General features: G+C 43.4%; 1 protein-coding gene across 1 annotated transcript in view; it reads left to right on the plus strand.

The window, feature by feature from the left end:
- FBXO32 (F-box protein 32) overlaps positions 1-23,506 on the plus strand; it is a 40,308-nt gene that overhangs the window by 14,318 nt on the left and 2,484 nt on the right. Inside the window, exons 3-7 of the mRNA XM_060243248.1 lie at positions 2,417-2,466; positions 3,602-3,694; positions 15,862-15,955; positions 18,731-18,915; positions 22,249-22,431. Coding sequence (XP_060099231.1) covers positions 2,417-2,466; positions 3,602-3,694; positions 15,862-15,955; positions 18,731-18,915; positions 22,249-22,431 — 605 coding nt within the window. The remainder of the gene's footprint in view (positions 1-2,416; positions 2,467-3,601; positions 3,695-15,861; positions 15,956-18,730; positions 18,916-22,248; positions 22,432-23,506) is intronic.

Here is a 23,506-nt window from a genome sequence, read left to right on the forward strand (position 1 = left end):
GAAATGACCTCTGCAGCTCTTCCAGAAGTCTCTGGAGAGATTTTGCACCCATGTTTTGACCTTTAGCCAGAGAACTTGGATCCATTTCAGTATGGAGACTTATGCCTGGGACATTAATCCTTGCTTCATGCTTTCATGCTTTTTTTTTTTTTAGTTCAGATTTTATTTTTTATCGTTCACATTTGGCAGGAGGAGAGCAGATTTTTCCAATGGCACATTCAAGTGAACCAATTCCAACTCCTTTCTCTTTCTCCTTCTTGCATGTACACATCCCTACGTGCAAAATTTGTACGTCCTTGTCTGTTTCTTTCAATGTATTTGTCAAATACTGAAGATGATAAATGTCTGAAAAGGATAGAAAGCATAAAATGACGGAAAATCATTAAAATAAATCATGGGTTATTTGTAATCTACCAGTGGCAGCTCAAATGGGAAAATGTAGATTAGGGAGAAAGGTGCTCTGTGAGGAAAAAAGCAGAAATGAATAATTTTCTAGTCAGGATTTCATTTGTGGTCTGGTTGGTACATGAAGGGGAATGAGATGGCAGAATGGACTGTCCTGTGTGAGACTTCAGGTGATAGATCCCATCTTTGGGATGTTCCTTCATATAATAGGGTTGCCAGGTCTGTGTTGGAAAATACCTGGAGACTTTGGAGGTGGATCCAGAAGACAGTGGGGTTGGGGGAGGGGAGGGGCCTCAGTATGGTACAGTGCCACAGAGACCACCCTTCAAAGCTGCCAATTTCTCCAGGGGAGCTGATCTCTGCCAGTGGAGATCAGTTGTAAAAGCAGATCTCCAGGTCCACCTGGAGACTGCAAACTCTGTCTCCCCACGGATGGAAGACTTAAACAGCAGAAAGAAAGGTTTTACACCCACTTGTGTCCTCACCACTCTTTTCCTTTTTGAAGAGTTTTTATCAGTGAGGAGCATTTCTGAATATGCTCCGTCAGAATCCTTCACAGGCAGTCTGAAATGAAATCTGTTCTACCACCACAAGTCTCTCCAAGGTTGCCAGGCCGTTCTTGGCAACTGGTTGGAAGTTTGAGGGAGGGGACATGGATGCTGTGATGTCACATGCACTATTACGTAACTTCTGGGGGAAACCTGGAAGTGACATAGGGTAGCTCTATGAATCATCTCTTTAAAACATCTTCTCCCACTGCTACTTAGAGTGGTGGTAGGCAACAGGACCTGGGAGTGGGGGCCCCCTGCCTCAACTGGGGTACTGGCAAGCTTAAGGTCTCTCTCATATTTCTGAATGTGTGAGCTGGGCTTGAAATGAAACTCAAAGAGGGTATCTTCCCCTTCACTCAAACCCATTCTTTTTTACACAAGATGTTCAACTAATACATTGTGACAAAAACTATCCTGCTGTTACACCAAATGCAATATGAGGGTAGTATTAATTTCTCCATATAGTGCTGATTCCCCCCCCCCCCCAATCATTTTTAGCATTGTGGCACTGGAGGTAGATGGTGGTTTTGATTAGGGGTCCCTAATATAATGCCTGTGGGCACCATGGCACCCACCCACTCCTTTTCTGGTCCCCACCAAGTGGTTTTAGAAAGTGGGTGGAGATTCTGCTCAGCAGGGTTTCTGATTGGCTGTTGGAGATCTAATTGGCTGTGCACATTAAAATAATGTTTTGGTGGCAGTTACCAGTACAGTGTTGCTTTTATTTTCTTTCTCACTGCTCTTTTCCGGTGTATTTTTTTAAAAAATTACTCATGTCCACTATATGTTGGCTTTGTGAGTAGCTCTGCCTCTCATGTAGTGGCCATTTTGTGCTTGCACGTACCACCTTGTCTCAGAATTCCAAAGGTGCCCACAGGCTTGAAAGGGTTGGAGACCCCCTATTTAGACCATCTTCAGATCTGTCTTTTCAACAGAATTGATAAAATCAATGGCTAGTATATCTAGAGATTTCTTACTGATTTGAGTAGTTGGCAAGCTGCATTGTTAAGAGCCAGGGAATCGAAGACAGTGAAACACAAACACCTTTAAAATATTAACAGATAATTTTAACTGTTAATAACAAATTCTGATACATAGTTTATTAATTACAAATTGATATGCCTTCTTTCCAGAAGTTTATAAAATAATAATAATAATAATAATAATAATAATAATAATAAATTTATTTTTATATCCTGCCCTCCCCCGCCAAAGGCAGGCTCATAAAAGCCTGCAGAATCATTAGGTATATACCAAAAGAGAAAGAGAGCATATTTCAGTAACACTCCCTGAAACATTGTTATTCTGATGCAAAGGCTTCAGAAGCAAAAAGAATCAACTTTGTTCCATCTTCTGTTTTTCTGCAATCCGGGGTGTGTGTGTGTGTGTGTTAAAACTCAAATAGAAAAGAGTGGGATCAAAATTTGTTTTAAGGCAGTTGTGCTTTTTTGTTTGAATAGATTTCCATCAAGAAAAGTGGATTTACGTACACAAGGGGAGCACAAAAGAAGTAAGTGTACTAGTTTTTAATTTTGCATTATACAGCATACTCTTCCACATGTACCGCAGCCAGAGTGGCTTATAACTATCTGGTAAAGGCTAGTGTATTTCTTATTGAAGGTATTGGTTTTGATCTAGGAACTAAGCCAGCAATTCTCACTGTGGTGTTCAGGAGCACCATGCTACTACCTGTGTTTCCTAGTACCCCTTTGCTTCTTTCATAAAACTCTTCTTTCCAAAACAAAGAGTCAAATCCTGGCTTTCCTTCCCCTCATGGGAGCAGGAGGTGCTTCAAAAAGAATCCAGGAAGCATCACCTTTGGGTCTAAGGCGATCACCCATTTGGAAACATGAGCCCCAATCATAAGAAGAGGCTTGCCTTGGAACCTGCCAACAGTTTGACTGCCCCCCGGGAGCCATTTTGTGATTGATTCCCTTCTCCAACGGCAGCCATTTTGTTGTAGCACCCACTAAGCTTTCCTCAAAATTCCAAGAGTCCCCATAGGCTCAGCAAGGCTGAGGACCCCTGAACTAATCTACCCATTTAAGTTAATTTTGTGGTCAGTTGTATTGGGATTGTACTACTATTGGGATTGTACTACTTTAGCTGGTAAGCGGGCAACAGTACGTCTGAACACTTCCTGTGTAAAACAAAAGTTTGTGGAAATCTAGCCCATTGGAGAACAGGCTTGGAAAGTGCCTTCAAGTTGCTGCTGACCCGGTAGGACAATGCAAGGGATATTCAGAGGCAATTTGCTGTTGCCTGTCTCTGTGTCACAATCTTGGACTTCCATGGTGGTCTCACAGCCAAATACTTAACCAGGGCTGACCCTGCTTAACTTCTGGGGTCTGAGGAGATTGAGTTAGCCTGAGCTGTCGAGGGTTGGGGCATTCTAGCTTAGCAGTATAGCAGAAGGAAGACCGTACCATATGGTTCTGGTGAATCTGTAGCTCAGCTGTGTTACATTGGAACCCATTCTCTGGTGATGTAAACCTCTCCATTGACATCAACAGCACTGATGTTGTTTGACAGTACTAGTGTCGGGCCATGTCTTTCTTTTCTTTTTGGCTCTTGTTCAGAACCTTCAACATGAGTACATCACAAAGGGTTTTTTTTTTCTTTCTCCTTCTTCCCTCTATTCTCAGCGTCATGGTTACTGCACCCTTGGAGAAGCTTTCAACAGACTCGATTTTTCAAATGCTATTCTGGATTCCAGACGATTCAACTATGTCGTACGGGTAAGTGGAAGAGAAGGTTCTGCTCCACCAAAGCATTAAAGCTAAATGCAGCTTTCAGAAAATGCATGCAGAGCAGGAAGACTCACAGGCTGAACTTGCGCAAGCGTCTGCATGTTACAGCACTTAAACGATTTATTCTAAAATAACACTAATTACAGTGAGCAGCCATCCGGCAGCAAGCAATTTGAGGAGTGCAAATGTAGCAAAACTGCAAATCATCTTCTGAGAGACGGATGTTCCAGTGTCCTTGTTTAGGAGAACTGTCTGTGTGGTTTGGATTGCTCATATTGCTAGGGTCAGTTTGAGTGCTGATAGGTATGATACCTTTTATTTTCTGGTCACTTCACTTTAAGACTCTTAAGCTGCACTGTGCTCCTCGTTTGGGAGTCAGTCCCAGTGAATTTGAGGGAAATTGTTACTGTGTAAATGGGGACAGGGCTGCTCGACTTTAAACACAAAGTGGTAGATTGTTGACATATTCAAGAGTCGTGGAATATGCAGTGGCAGTGCAAAGGATAGAATTTGATCTGTAATGATAATTTCAAAAGGTTTAAATGAGATTTAGAAGGCTATCTCCTGAAGAACAAGTGGCCCTCCATTATGGTTGGGAAGAAAACACTAAGAATTGGTGAACATCCAAAGCTATTTTCAGGCCCCTTCCTGAAAAACCGCATGACCAGAGGATGTCCAATTGTAGGCCAGTGTTTGAATCTAGTTCTAAGTCAGCATCCATCATACCTTTCAACTTTTATAGGTGGAAACTGAGGCATTCTTGTACATTTCTATGAAGCTGGCTTATACCACATTATATCATCTCATCCAGATCCATATAGTCTATTGCAGAGTGGGGCTGTACTTTGGTGTTAGGACACATGCTTTGCTAGTAGTAAACCCCACATGCCATTTCTTCCATCTCCAATTAAAGGATCTTCAGTAAGAAGTATTGGGAAAGACTATTTTCCCTTAGGAATTTGGAGAGCCTTTGCCTCAGAGCAAACTATAGGGAACTAGTTGGACCAGTGATCTGCTTCATAATTAGGAAACATTCATCAGTCTCATGAAGCGTATACTGCAAATATCTAGGACTTCCATAAGTGGACCTGGTTTATACAGTACCATGAGAGGTCAAGTTGAAGTACAGGTTCCTGCTGTGATGAACTTGGAAGAGGCCCTGAGATTAGAGTTGCCAGGTCCCCTCATCATACCAGTTGAGGAGAATTCTAGGATGTCCCCATCGTGATGACATCACCTGCAATGCTCTGGTTTTGGGGCAAAACTCTAAAACCAGCTTCAAAACCAGAGCATTGCTGCTCAATGTTCCCATCATGATGACATCACTTTCAGGTGATGCCATCATGTTGGGGATGTCCCCATGGTGATGTTGCTTTTGGGGGTGAGGTTTCTCCTGCCAGCTGGCTGGTAGCAAGCATATGCCCCAAATACCAGGAGAACCTAGTGACTGGCAACCTTAGTTGGGATAGTGCTTCAGTACTTGTTGTTAAGATCTGAGATTTACTGGGGAGAACAACGATATTCGTAGTACAGCTGCAGTTTGAATGACCCTCTGGTGTGAATTTTTGAGTGAGATTTGGTTCTGCATAGTTAGAGGAATTAGTGAGACTGTAACTCATTGCACCAGAGGAAGTTGTTGTAAGGTGTTCCTGCAGTGCTACTATCTCCAGAAATCTTTGTATATATCATTGGGAGGTTATCGCCATGGAGGACCTTTCTTGAATTCTTCTGACCCATACAACAAGTCAGAATGTTGAAGGAGACAAGAAACAGGCACAAGGACATCATGTGCTCCTCTGCTGACACATGCTTCTTTATTATTGTCTTTTCATTGAGCTGATTTTGGTAGTATGCCAGGCCTTAGGTCATGGGGAGGAATCCAAGATGTGGAGATAACTGGGTGGTTGTCCAACAGATGAACAAAATGAGCAGCGTCATGTGCATATATGTGCAAAGGATTCAGCATATATTTCATGTGCAAGTCAGCAAAATTGCCCATAGTTCAGAACTGCACAATACACTGGGCAGGAAATATTGGTTATCTGTTGCCTGAATCATTTCCTGGAAGGAATGGTGGCTCTGGGTTGGGGAATACCTGGAGATTTTGGGGGTGGCACTTGGAAGGGTAGCGTTTGAGGAGGAAAGGGCCATCAGCAGGATACAGTGCCATAGATTCCACTTTCCAAAGATGGAACTCTGAGCTCTGGAGATCCATTGCAATACCAGGAGACTGCCAGGGCCTACCTGGAGGTTAGCAACTTTATTTCTTGGAAGGTTGGCATAGGGCATCTTGGAATGTCACTGTCACGACTCAGGGGGTATTACCAATTGCTGCCACCACTCTGTTTAAACAACTTGTAGTCTGACCTCTCTTCACCTTCCATCTGCCCAGACACTGAAGCCAGAATTCCACTTAGCTGGGATCTCGACTTCTCTATATACACTTCTGAGGGAAGCTTGTAGTCCATGCAAACTTGCTCAAAGTTTTGCAGGAATGCCTCCATGGCCTCCCCTTCCTTGTATAAAGGGTACTTTCGTCTATCCCCTTGCACAGCAGCATCTGGAGGAAGCAGCCCGTTTTCAATTTTTGCCAGTTCAAGCTCATGAGTCAGCCTCATTTTCTCTCTTTCCAGCTCCATCCTTTCTTTCTCTAATTCTATCTTGGCTGTATTTTCTTTCTCCTCTCTCAGCATCCTGGCTGCATTTTCCTCCTCCTCTTTCAGCATCCTTTTTCTTTGCAACTCTACCTCGAGTCTGGCTCTCTCAAGGTCTGCCTGCTTAAGCTGCAGTTGAAGCCGCAAGGCATCTTTACTCCGGACTGCCATCTCTTTTCTGATACTTTCTCCTCAGACATCAGATCAACAGCCCCCGGTTGCATCTTTGTTCCATGAACAGGCATGTCCTCTGGCTTCTCTTTCCCAGACCAGAGGAGCATACACTATCTAGCCTCACTATCCAGTTGACCCGAGAGCTAGACAAGAAACAAAACCCCCTTTCACCACCTTTACCAGACCTTACTTGGTCTTGCCAGCAACTTCAGAAAATGTGGCTTCCTTAAGCCAGCAGCAAAAATTTTTTTCCAAGGCCAGATGGCACTCTGCCTCACCAAGGTCCAAAACTAGTCCACCCCACCGCTGAAGCCACCATGTCACGACTCGGGGTATTACCAATTGCTGCCATCACTCTGGGTGAAGGGTTTCCCTTGAGAAGGCCCAGAGTTCCCTCCCAAGCCCTTTAGGCCAAATAATAGGCGTGAGGACCAGGCAGAGTGAACAACAACAAAAAGGTTTATTTTAAAGTCAGTGCAATATAAACCACCAAGGTGCAGAAAACAGTAAAAGGGTGAAGGGAAAATAAACTAAAGTCCTAATGTGTCTGAACTTACAGTCCCTAAACTACTAACCAGCACTCACCCCTTGCCTTGGATGAGGGAGCTTTCCCCTTCTCAAACTTCAGGCACATCCTACCTCTAGCTCAGCCTTCCAGGGAAAGAACACCCATTTCCTGGATTTGGTCTTTATATTCTCTTCCTAGGCCCCAGCCCTTTCTGAGCCTGTTTCCCTCCAAACCCCTTGCTACCCAATCAGAGGGACAGAGGGGATCCTGAGAAATGTAGGCTTTCCCCAGTAACTCCTAAGCAGGCTTCCCTGGGGCCTGCAGGCCTCGCTAGGCCCAGGATCATGACAGCACTTTGGCTTTTAAACTATAAATTAGAATATATTTGTTCTTGAGACTGGATGGACGAATGCTGCCATCTTTACTGACTCACACAAAATGGTGTTGATTTTGAAACCAGGAGAAGCTCAGAATCTGCCCCCCCCCCAATAATTTTGCCCACAAATTGCTTCTCAGCTGGTCTTGTGGTGTAGCCATTCACATTCCGAATTGCGCACTGTAGCTTTTTAAGTGAGAGAAAATCATGATGGTAACCGAGAACGGCTCACTGTTAAAAGAGCAGCACCTCCAAATGAAAAAAAAATTCTACACCAGAGAGGTCTCCCTCGTGGCGTTAAAAAGCCACCATAGATGACATATTTGAAAAACTGCTTAAAAGGACTGCTTTGGTAACTGCAGTGAATTCACATAAGGATTTAATAAACCTTGAGGAATTGACTGTGATTTGTGGCTCTAATAAATTGTATGGGATTTCTGAGAAGGGTGTGTGTGTGTGCGAGGGTGTTAGTGCCTTTTGCCTTTCCCCATGACTAGTAGATATTCTGATTTATGCTAATATATGCAAATTGGGGCATTCATTAAGCATTGTTGTAATTTTGGGGAAAGCACTGAATAGGCAGAGCTCTGCTCCAGGCTTGACGATGTTGGCTCACTTTTTATTTTTACTTTTCTTACTAATCTAAGCATTATGAAGAACGAGGAGACAAATTCTTGAATGTTTCTTAAAAACCTTTTACCTGAAAGCACAGGAGGCCAGATTCCTAGCTTATTTCACTTAAGAGAGGAACTGTTATTTTAAAAACCTCCATGCCAATCTGAAAATGGTACAATCCAAAATTCAGCTGCTTCATTCTCTGTAGCGTGTGGACTGGTTCTAAATTTAGGCCATTTCCAAACAGTTTCTTTGCTGGCATGCACGAGTTACAGCATTTAAGAACTAATAACTGTGTTTTTCTTCAGGCAGTTCCCTTATTTCCTGGAGCCTCTGAATTGGAGCGCTGATTATAAATTCAGAACTCTCTAATTCAAACGAGCTGGTGGCTTGGCAAAAAAGGAAGAAAGTCTTCCATCTAACCGCTATAACTCAAATAAGAACCTGATGTTTTAAATAAATTGATCCTATCAGCCAAGTCTCTGGTGAATAGTAGCTCTCTTTGTAAAATACCACATCCACAACAGGGATAGGTCCTGGAAGACTTCAGCTGTCCAAGAAGGAATTCTCTTTTTAAGAGCCTGAGAGAAAAATTGTCGATTGCCAAATGCGCATCTTAGCTTGTGCCATAGCCTTAGCACAATGTTAGTGTCTTCCTCAGTTACGTAAGAGCTGGAATAACAAAGTCCTGGCACCTTATACTTTTGGCATAAGGTGGGGGAAGGCTAGGCTAAAGAGAGTGTTATCAGGAAGTCAGTTATGGCGTTGAGTATGGCGGCTGCCATATTGTTCCATAACTCAGGCAGAATTCTGTTAGCCTTTCATGTTTGTCAAAATAAGTTTCTAGCTCTCCTCTTGGGGAGAAGGAAGAAAGACCCTGAAAGCCCTTGAGCTCGTTTATCCTAGAGGCTTTGGGCCAGTTTTTTTTGATGATTTGAGCACACTTACATGGAAGTGGGACGCTAGAAACTGGTCATTTATATGTACCTTTGCCCAGAACCAAGCAAGTTAAGAGGGGATGTGGCTGGAGCATAGTCCCAGTACAGGTGATATGAGGAAAGATTACCTCAAGTCCCCCAGTCTAGAGAGTGTTAGGGCTTAACTACATGGCACACGGTCATTGGATTGCATCCAGCATGACAACTGTCCCATCAGATGTGCACTTGCAAGTTTCCCCTCAGGGGACTCCATTCTCAGGCATGTGACATCTGATTCAGGTTGGGACTGTAGCATGCAAGGAGAAGGTGTTCAGTCTTGCTCCCCTATTGTTGCCCTCCCCGTGGTGTCGTTTACTGCTTTGCAGAAACCTTTGTGTACCCCATCAGTACACATGGAGCTCACAACAATATATGGAGCACCCTCCAGGCCATTTCAGGTTGGGAAGATGGCATGGGGGGATGCTGAAGCCTTCTTGCCCAACCTAATCCAGATCAACACCCTCACACACTTGGGTATTGAATTCGTAGTGGGGAACTTGCAAGAGCACATGACTCATGCAGACCCAGAGAAAGTGTGCATTAGGTCCTTAGTCTGCGTATGGCAAAGCTTGTTAGCAAGAGATGACGCATACATGCCCGTCATAGCTACAGATCTCAGCCCTCCTGTCATGACAAATCCTGGGAGATTTTGGAAGTGGTGCCTGGGGGGCAAAGTTTCAGGAGGAAGTGATGTGACTTCTGGATGGTGCTCTAGGAATTTCCCCCAATCTCTATGGTAAAGACTTTAAAGACTAGGGGAAATTCCTAGAGTGTCATCATAAACCCCATTCCCCTCCCCTTTTTTTCTTGCTCCTAGAATGTCACCATCAACTCCATCCCCCCATTTTTCCCTTGCTCCTCATATTCTTGAGGGTGGGGCTAGGGAATTGCTTGCTGCCAGCATGCAAAAGGCCAGCCTAGACAGACATAGCTGTAATTTCCCTCACTAGATAGAAAACCGTGGAAAGGCTTGTTTCTTTACACCCCTTCCCCCCCAGATAGAATACTGTGATCCCATTTTTGTTTCCTCTCTCTGGGTCTAGAATCACTAAATTGAACTCTGGCACTGGGTAATATGCCCAGAACCCAGACAGCCTTGTTATTACACGGCAAACCAGTTTATTTAAAAACCTGTCTATCTAGCTTTATCAATCAGTCGTCTCAAAGCAGCTCTCAAGATTACAACAATGAAAGCATTGCAGAGAGCAACATGTAAGCAGCAGCAGAGTGAAATTAGTAAACCCATAAAGTGGTGAGTTGGGAGGGCAAAGGAAAAAATGGTAAGGTAGCTGCTCTCTGCCTCTTCTGCTGCTATGTGAGAGAGGACAGGCAGCCGCTGTATCCTGTCTGCCCATGACAGGTGAGAGGAGAGCTACCAGCGAGGCAACCGGGGGTGGGCGGCCGCTGCTTGAATGTTTGCAAGCCTTCCCATCAGCCCCCACCCCAGTTGTCCACATTTCCAACAGCATCACTCGCCTTCTGAGGTGTCCTGGCTTAGGCAGATGACAGCGACGCATTCCTCGCTCCACAAGAATGTGCCGTGTGATACACTCTTGAGCAATGTTTTGCAAGAGTGATTCGCTCTCCCTGCTAATACGGCAGGCAGATCTGGTTTAGGATGTGAGGAAGTCCAAAGAACACTGTTCCAGGGGAATTGCATTATGGTGCATATGACCAATTCAATGGGGCAAGCTTCTGTCCAAGCCAAATGATGAATGGTTTAGTGCAAGCAAACTGGTATTTATTTTAAAATATTTTTATACCTGTCTTTTTCCTGAGCATTTCAGGACCCAAGTTCAAATAACCAAGGGATAAAAGTGGGCATAAAATACATCAAAACCATGTTAAAAACTAACTTGCCTCCCTCCACTAGCAAGAGTATTCCACCTTTGCACAGGCAATGGAGCTTGTTGAGCCAATACTTCTTGCACCATGGTCTTGCAGTCATACTTCTCGCAGGATCTAAATTACTTGTTCAGGAGGGTGGAGGTGGAATTTTACCCCCTTGGCCGAAAGGACGAAAAACAACCAGAGCAGAAGACGAAGAGAGCCCTTAAGAACATGGAAACATCTGCTTACCAGGTGTTCACATGGAGGGTACCTTGCCAGTGCTGTGTTTTTGGTGGATTTTGTAAAATGGTGTGGTCTGTAAGGTGTTAATCTAGGTTCTGGAGTTTTGGATCCCCACACAGTCATAGAAGCTTTCTGGGTGACTTTAGGTGAGTTCTTTCCATTTGATCTACCTTGCAAGGTGGTGGCTATGAGAATAAAATGGAGGAAGGGGAGAATGACGAATTCTGCCATGGGTACCTTGGAGGAAGGAAAAACATACCTGATAAAGAAAATAAATTGTGAAGGTTGTGTATAATGGGAGCTTGTGGCCTTTGAAATAAAGGTAATAAATAAAATATTATTTCTGTTTCCAACCTTCAGTTAAAAAAAATACTTAGGACTGATTCCAGTGTTGAGTGGGGTATATGGTACAGTCATCATGTGACTATGCTATTTCAGCTATGCCCCTGTGTGCCCTGTTAAAAACTTTCCTGCATATAAGCTCCTTTGACTAGTGCACCAAGAAAATTGGTTAGGCTGGAAACCAAGGCTATTTGGAAAAAAAAAATCTTTCTCTGTGTCTCTGCATGTTAGTTGGTTTTTAAATTCCCCTGAAATGGTGACTCATAAACCAGATTAGCTGGTGTTAGGCAGCTTGGCAAATTAGCGTGGACTCTTTTTTTCTAACCCCGTCACCCTTAGTTGATGCCAGTCATGTGGTGTGTGAGGTATTAATAGAATGCCCACTGTAGTAGAGCCAACTGTTGACATCTCAAGTTAGCTGGGAAGATAAACAGAAGAGTGGACCAGTTGCCCTCAGTCAGTTTGCTGCCTTGAACTGACAGTCACACGGTGGTGACGTTGCTGAGTAAATTGAGCAAGTGGTTGAAAAAGTCTCCCTCACTCCCTTGCTTCCTCCTTTCCTCCTCTTCCCATGTGATCTGCGCTAATGATGGTCAGCACAAAATAAATGCCTATCAGGGCTTTTTTTGTCACAGGAACTCCTTTGCATATTAGGCCACACCCCCTGAGGTAGCCAATCCTCTAAGAACTTACAGTAGGCCCTGGAAGAAGAGCCCTGTAAGCTCTTGGAGGATTGGCTACCTCAGGGGTGTGTGCCCTAATATGCAAAGGAGTTCCTGCTACAAAAAAAGCCCTGACGATAGGCATTTATTTTGAAAGGACAAAACAGCACAGCCCGGGATGAATATTTTTTGCCATGTAATCAGTGTAAGAACTGGTGTTTTCTCAATCAGACCAAGTCCATTGTTCCCTTCCTGACAGTAGACAACCAGATGCTTATGGGAGCTCAGATGGATGTGAATTGTCTTGGCCTAGTCATGTGGTTTGTTCCCAAATTCTGCTACTTAAAAGGCATACTGCTTCTGTGCATGGAGGTTCCATTAGCCGTCATAGCCAAGATCTTGCCATTTGTAACATAGTAATAACAATGTCAGCCTGTCAGCAGGGATATTAAGATAGGTAGCTGTGTTTGTCTGTCTGTAGCAGCAGAAAAGAACAAAAGTCCAGTAGCACCTTAAACACTAACAAAAATTTGTGGCAGGCAATGCTCCTTCTAAGCTGTGGAATCTTGTGAGCAAAAATTCTACTTTGTGAGCCACTGGCATTAAAGTTGTGAGCTACTGCATAAATTAGTTTGCTCTGGGGCTATTTTTCCTGAGCTAAGACAAAAATGTGTGAGCTGGATGTTAAAAAAACTGTGAGCTAGCTCACCTTAGAGGGAACACTTCACGGTATGAGCCTTTGTGAGTCAGTGTTCACTTTTTCAGATACAGCTAGAATGTGAGTCTATCTGCCCTTATATCTTGGAGTGATTAAAGATGCCAGATGACAACAGCAGACGAATGACAATAGCAGGCGTGATTGAGTTAGGTGTGATACAGAGGGGTAATAAGCATGGAGAAATTAGCACTGGTAATTGCTGAACTTCAGGTGATAATAAAGCTCGAGACATCCTCCTGGAATGAATAGAGACCTAGGTTTCCTTTCTTATTACCAATGCTGATTTCTCCATGCCTACTACCTCTCCGCATATCATGCCTAGTCCAGTCATGCCTTCTGTTGTGATTTAGCTCTTGTCATTTTCATGCTATTGTCATTCAGCATCTGAAACCACTCTGCTCTCCAAGATATAAAACAGATGGACTTACATTCTAGCTATATCTGAAGAAGTGAGCAGTGAGTCACATAAGCTCATACCCTGCCACAACTTTCGTTATTTTTTTCCCTCACTTCTACAATTATTATATTGGTCATCAGATTGCATGCTGCCGGAGTAAATGAATTCTTATGCACGTCTGAGCAAAGTGGATTGTATATAACATGATGATGAAGATTAAATGTATTTAAAATTCAGTACAGATCAGCCTTTCACAAGGCTGTGTCCTTAACCCCTTCATATCCCTTAGCGTAGGGAGCCCAACTTTTTAAAGCCTGCAGGATTCTGACACAGCAGGGTATGCACAACCACAAAATAGCTGCTGCAAAATGTCTGCTACAGGAAGCCACGCCAGACCAGTCACAAAATGGCTGCAGCAGCTTACCTTTAGTCAGAAAGTGAAGATCCCTGTGCAGAGGCAGCAGCTGCCACCAAACCAGTTCATTTGAAAAAAAAAAAAACCTGCACAGCCAATCAGATCTATGGCCAATCAGAAGCCTTGCAGTGCAAAAGCAGAACTAGCCCCACCCACTTCCTGAAAAATACTTTATGAGTACCAGAAAAGATGTTATTGGGCGCCATGGCATCCATTGCAGCCATGTTGAGGAACCTGTTTAGTGTGTTACGATCTCTTCTATACCATGGTCGATAATGTATAAATTGGAATGCATCTTTTTTTCGCAAGATGAAGATCCAAAGTTTGCAAGCATCACAAAACGTGTCAAGTATATATTCCAAACCCCATATATTTTCTTCTTGATTGTAGTTCTGGTGCTGCATTTAGATCTACCCATATCCTATTTGCAAATGTTCTATCTGATGCTTAAGGTTTTTTAAAAATACAAGTTACTAAAACATGAGTGCTTTCTATGTTGTTTCCGAAGCAGACACAGCATTGTTTTGCCAGTATGTAATTTAAATAAACAGTAATTATGTATAATGATATGCTGGCCCATCTCCATGAAGAACTGCAGAATCAGTAAGCGATGGGCAGAGTTCCTTGCCTAGCATGAGATACGGCAAAGGAGTAATCGTACATAGTGCTCAGTGTCCCCATATAAATGTGGTCATCACAAGGTGGGTGCACAGATACATTGCCATCTTTGCTGAGCAGTAGTTATGGTAATTAAAAGATGTTTGCTCCTTGGGAGGACAGCTATGGCGAACCTAGGCTGTATAATAAAAAGTAGAGACATCACCCTGCCAATAAAAGTCCGTATAGTCAAAGCGATGGTATTCCCAGTAGTAATGTATGGCTGTGAGAGTTGGACCATAAGAAAGGCCAAGCACAGAAGAATCGATGCTTTTGAGCTGTGGTGCTGGAGAAGACTCTTGAGAGTCCCTTGGACTGCAAGAAAATCAAATCAGTCAGTCCTAAGGGAAATCAACCCAGACTGTTCCCTGGAAGGTCAGATGCTGAAGCTGAAGCTCAAATACTTTGGCTACCTAATGAGAAGGGAGCACGCACTGGAGAAGACCCTGATGCTGGGAAAGACAGAAGGCAAAAGAAGAAGAGGACGGCAAAAGATGAGATGGCTGGACAGCGTTACTGATGTAACTAACACAGATTTGAGCAGACTTCGGAGGATGGTGGAAGACAGGAGGGCCTTACATGACTTTATGCATGGGGTTGCAGAGTCAGACTCAACTGTGCGACTGAACAACAACAAGTTATGGGAACAGCATGTATTAGATTAAAGGTCCTCAATATTCTTATTTTATTGATCCTGTGGGCACCCCTGGAATTGTGATACAGGGTGGTGAGCAGAACCACAAAACGGCTGCCGTGGGAGGCAAAACCACATGCGCAGAGGAAGCCCAAGTTCAGTGGAGAAGACCGGTCATTTAAAAAATATACTGGCGATGAGAAGTGAGAGAATAAAACTAACTCTGTGCTGGCACCAGCTGCTGAAACAACGTTTTAATCAGATCTTCAGTGGCCGGTCGAAAGCCCTGAGGGGCAAGAGCACAGTCCCACCCGCTTTATAAGAACACTTGGTGGGTGCCAGGAAAAGTAATGGGAGGCACCGTGTGGGGACGCTTGCATTAAATACATGTTGGCATCACCAGCCTGAACAACTACAACTGAAACAAAACCAGATGGGCAGTTCTAAAACATCGTTTATGTGTATGTTTGGAAGTTCAGACCATAGTTTGCAAGCCATAGATTCTGAACTAGGGTGTGATGTGAGTGAAGCCATTTTCTAGGCACTAATGAAAACTCTAGTTAGTACGTGCACATCATGGTAGAGAACAGCAATTTTTGGTGATGGTCTCATAAGGGTTGGGAGCTAGTGGCTCCCCTTAGGCTCTTATTTGTGACACTTTCACTCCTAGCAAAGATTAGATGGCTCCAGTCTGGTTTTCTCCACCGTCACTTTTAATGGCTCAGCTTAGCAATTAAACCTATGAGAAGAGGCAGATAGATCACTATTGCTTGAGCTCCTGAAACTATCTTTCTTTTCTGGCTCTTCTGCCTGGTGGTAGTTGTTTTTTTTTTTAATAGTCCTTTAACAAACAAATGTCCAAACCGTTTTACTGCATGTCATATGACTAGAAAGCTGAGATTAGAAAAGTATTTTTGTCCTCTAAAGCCGAATGTCTTTATTTTTATCCACAGCTGTTGGAACTGATAGCAAAGTCTCAGCTAACGTCACTGAGTGGAATCGCCCAGAAAAACTACATGAACATCTTGGAAAAAGTAGTTCAGAAAGGTAAAAACAAAACCACTGTAAATTTAGGGTTAGTACTCCACAGGGAGCAGCCCAATTTGAAGCCTATTTATTTAAAGTTGTAATGTCTGTAGGTTCCCAGGGTAGGATACTTGGGCACCCATCCTCAGATCCATTCAGCAGAGACAAGCTGTTTCAAAACAGCCATTTATTTGAAGGGGGCAACTCCCACGACCAACAACTACAGCTAGCATACAAAACTGGAAACTGAACCAAGAGCTCCACCCAATAGGACCAAACTAAGTCACACAAATATTAGGGGGGGAGCAGACTGTTCCATTACCTATGTCAATATAGACAATAAATATACCACAGAAGTAAGCTTGGGATTCCATTTCCTGTTTTGAAGTCCAATGTAATTCACTCCAGTAGGGCTCTCTGGGTTAGGGTTGAGACTAGGGAAATCCAGTTTTAAATTTCTCCTTGGCCATCTACCTTATCTTGAACCAGTCATTCAACCTAACCTACTTCACAGGGATCATTGTAGATAACAGGCTGGGGGAAGAATCTAATTAATTAAATAAATAAAATATAAACACTATGGAGTTCCTTTGGGGGAAGGACAGGGTTAAACAAGCAACCACAAAACAAAAATGCAACTGAAGTAACACGCAAAAAAGATCAGGCTGTTCATGTGAACAAATGGTCGGTCATCCATAGAACATAACCCCTATATCTTTTTAAAAAACAAAACAAAACAAAACAGCATGCTAGGTAGAAGGCTAAGCTATAGAGCCCTTCTCTCTGTGTCTGGCTTTTGTGTGTGGAATAGCATTTTTACATTTATTTAAAGCATTTACATGAAGTTGTCTTAACTGAGTAAAACTCTTGGTCCATGAGGGTCAGTATTGTCTACTCAGGCAGGCAGCGGCTCCCCAGGGACTCCTTTTAACTGGAGCTGCCAGCGATTGAACCCGGGACCTTCTGCATGCAAAGCAGATGCTCTGTCACTCATCCATGGCCCAGCTGATATATTATTTCTGTTCCATAACACTCAAGGAGCTCCTACCGGCAGGGATGGAATTCTAGCAGGAGCTCCTTAGAATTCCACCCCTGCCTACCAGTAGTCCAAAGTGGTGCACTCCAGATGCAGGTTTATTACTTCTGAGGAAAGTAGATCTGAAGTTTCAGACTTGGCACACCATCCCTGGGTTAGAATGACCCAAACTAAAGAGCTAATTGTTTTTATGTCCCATTAACAAGTCAGTGATGTGTAACTTCTGTTTCATTTATTTCAATGGAATTTAAGAGCCCCAGACTTTCTGCCCTGACCTGGATGGCTCCATCTTGACGGGTCTTAGAAGCTAAGCAGGGTTGGCTCTGGTACTACTTGAATGGGAGACCACCAAGGAAGTCCACAGTTATTACACAGAGGCAGGCAATGGCAGGCCACTTCTGAATCTCTTGCTTTGAACACCCTATAGCAGGGGTGTCAAACTCATTTTTTAGGAGGGCCAAATTTGACAGAAATGGGACTTTGTGTGGCCAAGCCATGCATGTCATAAAATGTAATGCCAGGTAGTGGAGATATATAAAGGATACAGATAAATACTATTAAAGATATTATTTTTTAACTTAAAATACAAGCATACTTAAAACTCTTGTGATATTTAGTTTAAAATGGAAAGGTGAGGGATAGTGGGATTTGGCAATGCAATTTTTTAAAATAAAACATCAAGAAAAATCACAAGGATCACAGCAGAAACTAAAAATATAAAATGCTCTGAGCTTAGGAAAACATGAAATGGCTGGGCATTGTAAGCTACTACCCCCCGGTCTACTCTTATGGTTGCCAGATCCAGGATGGGAGATTCCTGGAGATTTGGGGATGGAACCTGGGAAGAACAGTGACCTCAGCAGGGTACAATACCACAGAGTCCACCCTCCAAAGCATCCATTTTCTCCAGGGGAACTGATCTCTGTGGTCTTATGTCTGGAGATCAGCTGTAATTCTAGGGAATTCCTAGGCCCCACTTGGAGGCTGGCATCCTTAACTCAAATTGACAATGGCTCTCCAGTGTAATATCCATTGTTGGCTGTGGGTTCCCCGGTTAGAGTACTCACTAGGCACTCAGGTCCATTCAGCAGAGACAAGCTGGCTCAAAGCATCGATCCTTTATTTGCCACGAGTTTCAACTGGCCATAAACGCTGCAAAAATGAAACTGCTTTAGCTCCACTCCATTTAAATGCATTGCAGCACAGGCAAAGTTGCATGGAAAATGCAGAATGGATTTTCCATTAAGGTCTCTGGGCCCAGATAGACCAGATATCTGAGTGCACAGACCTTAATGGAAAATCCATTCCTCATTTTCTTGTCATCTTTGTAAGCCCAGAAGAGCTTCCAGATGAAGCCAGCAAAAACAAGGTAGAAGGAGGCTGGGAACCTTGTAGGCAGCCTGGGAGCTTTGAAGGGTGAGGGGAGGAGGGGGGATAAAATTGTTTGGGGCCTGATCAAAGTTCTGGATGTGGCCCATGGGCCAGGAGTTTTGACAGCCCTGCCCTATAGGGTTGTTGTAAGACCACTGCAATTGATAATACTTTCCACCACCCACTTTCTCTAGATCTGTACCTAAATCTTCTCTGACTGAGGGTTAGGGGGTGGGTGGGATGTATCCAGTCTTTTATTGCGAACATTTTAAGGAAGGATTCAGTTTCTGACACCAATGAAGACCACTTGGGCAGAGTTTAGATTTGTTTAGGGGTTTGTTTGTTTTTTGCTTAACCTTGTTTTTTAAATTTTTTTCCACTATAAAAAGTCCTGGAAGACCAGCAGAACATCAGATTAATAAGGGAACTTCTGCAGACTCTTTATACTTCGCTTTGTACCCTGGTCCAAAGCGTTGGCAAGTCTGTTCTGGTCGGAAACATAAATATGTGGGTGCACCGAATGGAGACTATTCTTCACTGGCAGCAGCAGCTGAACAACATCCAAATCACCAGGGTAAGTGGAGGATCCCACCTTTCATTTTTGCAGCCCCCAAATGATACTTGTTTAGTTGTGTTTTTTTCCGTTTGGTTTGTGGATTCTCTTCCATTTGTGTGGCTGTGGCAGTTGTGAGCCTTTCCAGACTGAAAGAAAGAATTTGGGCTGTTTGGATTCTTGTGACTGGACTGAGCTAAGGTGATCTACGCATAGAGGCAGGTCTCTTCATGCATATTGAGCAGGGAAGATTGGTGCAGTTCAAAAAACTCATGTAATGTGCATCAGATGCAGTCTTTCAGCACTGCATTTCTTCCAATGGGCATGCACATTGAATTTGCATGTTCCTCCATGTTCTAGCCATGTAAAATATATATTTCCGGGATCCTGGTTTGCAAGGAGTGCCTATCTCAATCTCAGGCAATCATAACCCAGCAAATACATAACACATGTGTTGACCATGGCTTTTTTGGTTACAGGAACTCTTTTGCATATTAGGCCACACACCCCTGATGTAGCCAGTCCTCCTGGAGCTTACACTAGGCCCTGTACTAAGAGCCCTGTAAGCTCTTGAAGGATTGACTACATCAGGGGTGTATGGCCTAATATGAAAAGGAGTTCCTGCTACAAAAAAAGCCCTGGCGTTGACTAACATAAACTCAACTCATGCATAAAGAAGAATCAAGGGTGCACTGGACACATCTTATCTGCACTCACTGTGTGGAAACTGGGCTTCTTTGGAGCGTTATGAGAGGCAAATTAGCACCTGCATCAGGAGGGAGAACTTGGTGACCACCCCTCTTCCATTAGCAGAGACTTACTGTTGGTTCATTCCAGCAGTTTGTCTTGTGCTCCCTCATGAATTCATTACTTGAGGTGAGCACGGTGACCCCAAACCAGGTTGAGCTTCCCTGCTTGTTAGGGGGCAGTTTACACATCTTGAATCTGTAGATCTCCAGTAATCTCTTCAGCCCGTGCTCTCACGGAGGGGCCTTGCCAGACTTCAGCTAAAACACTTAACAGAAAAAGGGAAAGGGAGGGATAGATGTACTAACTGTACTAATGGCATTTGGCCATTTACAGTAAACGGACCAAATGTTTCTGCCGTATCTGAGTTGGCAAAGAGTGTTTTTGGAGCAGCCAAGAAATCAGTTTGAAAGGACAAGGGGTTTTTTTGGGGTGAGGGGAGATATTAACCAAGTGAGGCATTTCAGTGACTCATGTAAAACCCTGTCAAGGAAATTAAAACTAAGTTGCTCCTCCAGTCCATTCCAAATTTGTTTGTTTTCAGTATTTGAAAAAAAAATTAGGAAAAAGAAGAAAAAAATCGCATTCCTGAGAGGAACCCTCTGGATCATCACATTTAAATCTTACTGACTTAAGCTTGTGATTAAGGATTTGGCTGTCTTGGTGGCTTCTGCTCAGGACAAACCAGCACTGAGTTTAATTCATATAAATTAAAAATTTCTGCCCAACTTGAAAGTTAGAGGATGGGCCCTTTCACACCCCTTTTTCTGGCGAGTGAAAAATGTCCTCCTCCCCCCTTAGTAACATATACAGATACGCCCCATGGCAAGTACATCATTGGAGTGTCTCTAGGTGGTCATATTGTCCAAGAAAAATTTACAGTCATCTAGTTCTTACTTAGATGGTAAAGCTGTGTCTTGGTAGTACCTTTCTGGACTTCACTGGAAAGTTCTCATGATCAAAAGGCCCTCCTGTAGAAACCAGCAAATCAGTGTTGAGGAGAAGGCTAAAGTAGAACTGTTCTTCTTAACATGCTAGTTTTCTGTTCAGAGGGAATTTTTTTTAATACAAATCTAACTTGGGCACAGGTTTCTGAGTCAGGATTTCTGACTTGAGTGAGGCCTAGGCCTGTATGTATCTTGTCAAGTGCATGTGTTTGATAATGTTTGACAACTACTTGCATTTTCCATGGTTGATAATGGTCTCAGGAGGAAACAATAAGGGAAGGAATTGGTGCAGTCATATGAACAGAAGCGCTAACAAATAACGTTTGTGCTTATATGAAAACAGCAGTGCCAATTCCACCCTGTTCATTTTAACATGCCTGACAGGGATGATGAAACTGCCAAGGATTACCTCACAATTGGCTGAGAGAGACTAGAACTGAAGGGCAGTTATAAGTCAGACAAAAGCTGGTCATGTTTTCAGCTGTGGGCTAAATTCTTTATTGAATGAAAATAGCTTCTTTCAGGCACATATCCATACCTCAGACTGGCCTGGTTTACTTACTTCATTTATACTTCATTCTTCTCCCCCACGTGGACCCATAGTGATTTACAGAATTCTCCATTCACCACCGTGAGAGGGAAGATAGACTGTGTGACTAGCCCAAGGTCACCAGCTAGGCTGCCCTGGCACAATAGGGACTTGATCCCGCATCTTCCAGGTCTGAGCCCAACACTCGAACCCCTCACCCCACCCTGACTACAGTGTGCTGCTTGAATACTTATTCCCTACAACCAAGGAAATCTGGGAACTGTAGTTCTGTGGGGAAGGGAATAGGGATGTCTGACAGAATTCCTGGCATCTTTATCAAACCAAAATACCCAGAATCCTTTGGGAGTTGAAAACAGCACACAATTATACCTGGTGGCCCCCAGACTTTTTGAAGTTAGGACTTCTTCTAAACAAGCTGTGCCTTCTCAGACCTTCTTCTCAAAATGCTCTCATACTCAAGACCTACTTACAAAGTAACTCCTTGCTGTTTTGGGCTATTCAGGTCAATGTGTTCCCTAAGGTAGGAGGTGCCAATTAATTGATACTCTGATAGGATTCCTCCCAGCTGTAGATTAACATCACCTGCAAAGTTGTCACCATTCATAACACCTTAGAACAGGGGTGGCCAAACTGCAGCTCGGGAGCTGCATATGGCTCTTTCACATATATGGTGTGACTCTTGAAGCCCCCACCGCCCACTGGCCAGCTTGGAGAAGGCATTTCTCTCTTTAAATACCGTAACTTCTCAAAGCCAAGCCAGCCAACGTGGGGAGCTTGCAGAACACATTTAAAGTTAAAGTTTCTTTCTTTCCACCTCTCCCTTCCTCCTCCATCAATTTGCTTTCTTTCTTTCCACCCTTCTTTCCTTCTCTTTTCTCCGTCGTTTTCTCCCCCTCATGTTCATGTCTTGTGGCTCTCAAACATCTGTGATTTATTCTATGTGGCTCTTACATTAAGCAAGTTCGACCACCCCTGCTGTAGAATATTCCACTGAAACTTGCAAACAGAAGTATCTTGTCAAGTGCGTATGTTTGTTAATGTTTGACAACCGGTTGCATTTTCCATAGTTGTCACATCTCACTTTTTTGCTCTCTGTTTGTCTTTTCCCAGCCTCCCTGTAAAGGTCTGACTTTCACCGACTTGCCCTTATGTTTACAACTGAACATCATGCAGCGGCTAACAGACGGGAGAGACATTGTGAGCCTCGGGCAAGTGGCGCCAAGTCTTCAGGTGCTCAGTGAGGACCGGCTGCTCTGGAAGAAGCTTTGCCACTACCACTTCACGGACAGACAGGTAAGAGCCAGCAGGAATGCAGTTTTGGAAAACTCCTGACTTGGGGGTGGGGTGTACAGAGAGTCATCATGGTATAATGGTTAGAGTGTCATGCTAGGACTGGGAAAGACCTGGGATTGAATCCCAGTCTAGCCATGAAATTCACTGGGTGACCTCTCAAGCTGCATTCTCTTTCAGCCTCAGCCAGTCTTACAGGGTTGTTGTGATGATAAAATGGAGGAGGGGGAGGAACTTGGACAGCATTCTGTGAAAGATTATTAATAAAAAATGTACACACCCCTCAGTGTATAGTTCCAGCTTGCTGTGTTGTTTTCCTTTGTATATGTCCCTTTCTTTGGATACCAAAGATGACAGCTCTTGCCCACCAGTCACTAAGGTGACTTAGTTGCTCTGTACAATTTAAGCTGTTTTACATTTACACCAGCGCTCTGCCAGTCTTTGTTATTAACGTACAACAGGTATCTTGTGGCACCTGGAAGCCTGACACATCTTTGTTTTAGGCACCAGTCCGTGCAAGTTGATGCTAGAATTTTTTTTAAAAATGTTAACATTTAAGGTGCTACACAATTTCTGTTTGTTTGTTCAGTGACAGAATAAATTCATCTATCCCGCTGGAATATTAGTAGCAGCTTACTCTATTCATCTCTTAAGCCCTTAAAATGCTATGGAATCACCCTAAATTGAATATTTGTAGCAGCTTATTGTTGGTACTCCCGTTTTCTGTTTCTTTCTGTGCCACTTTTCCGTCCCAACTTTCCACCCAGTCAAAAATATCAAATCAGATTTTTGTAATACATAGTAAAAAAAAACAGTTAAAACACGTACGCCTGTATGTTTTTTAAAATTGATTTGGCATATATTTGTCTCTTTGTGTTAAATACTGAGTTTGATGCACGAGGAGGCTCTTGCGTGGTGATTAAAGCTCTTTATTAGTGATTCAGCATGCCTACTAAGTGACTTAAAAACTACTGCTATGCAGCAATATTCACAGTTGGGACAGGGGAAACCTGTGATTGTGCCCTTTTTGGATCCTTCATTAGAATATGCATCCTCATTGGCAGATCCTAGAATCCTC

This window comes from Heteronotia binoei, chromosome 7 (genome assembly GCF_032191835.1).
Source record: "Heteronotia binoei isolate CCM8104 ecotype False Entrance Well chromosome 7, APGP_CSIRO_Hbin_v1, whole genome shotgun sequence".
NCBI classification, from domain to species: Eukaryota; Metazoa; Chordata; class Lepidosauria; order Squamata; family Gekkonidae; genus Heteronotia; species Heteronotia binoei.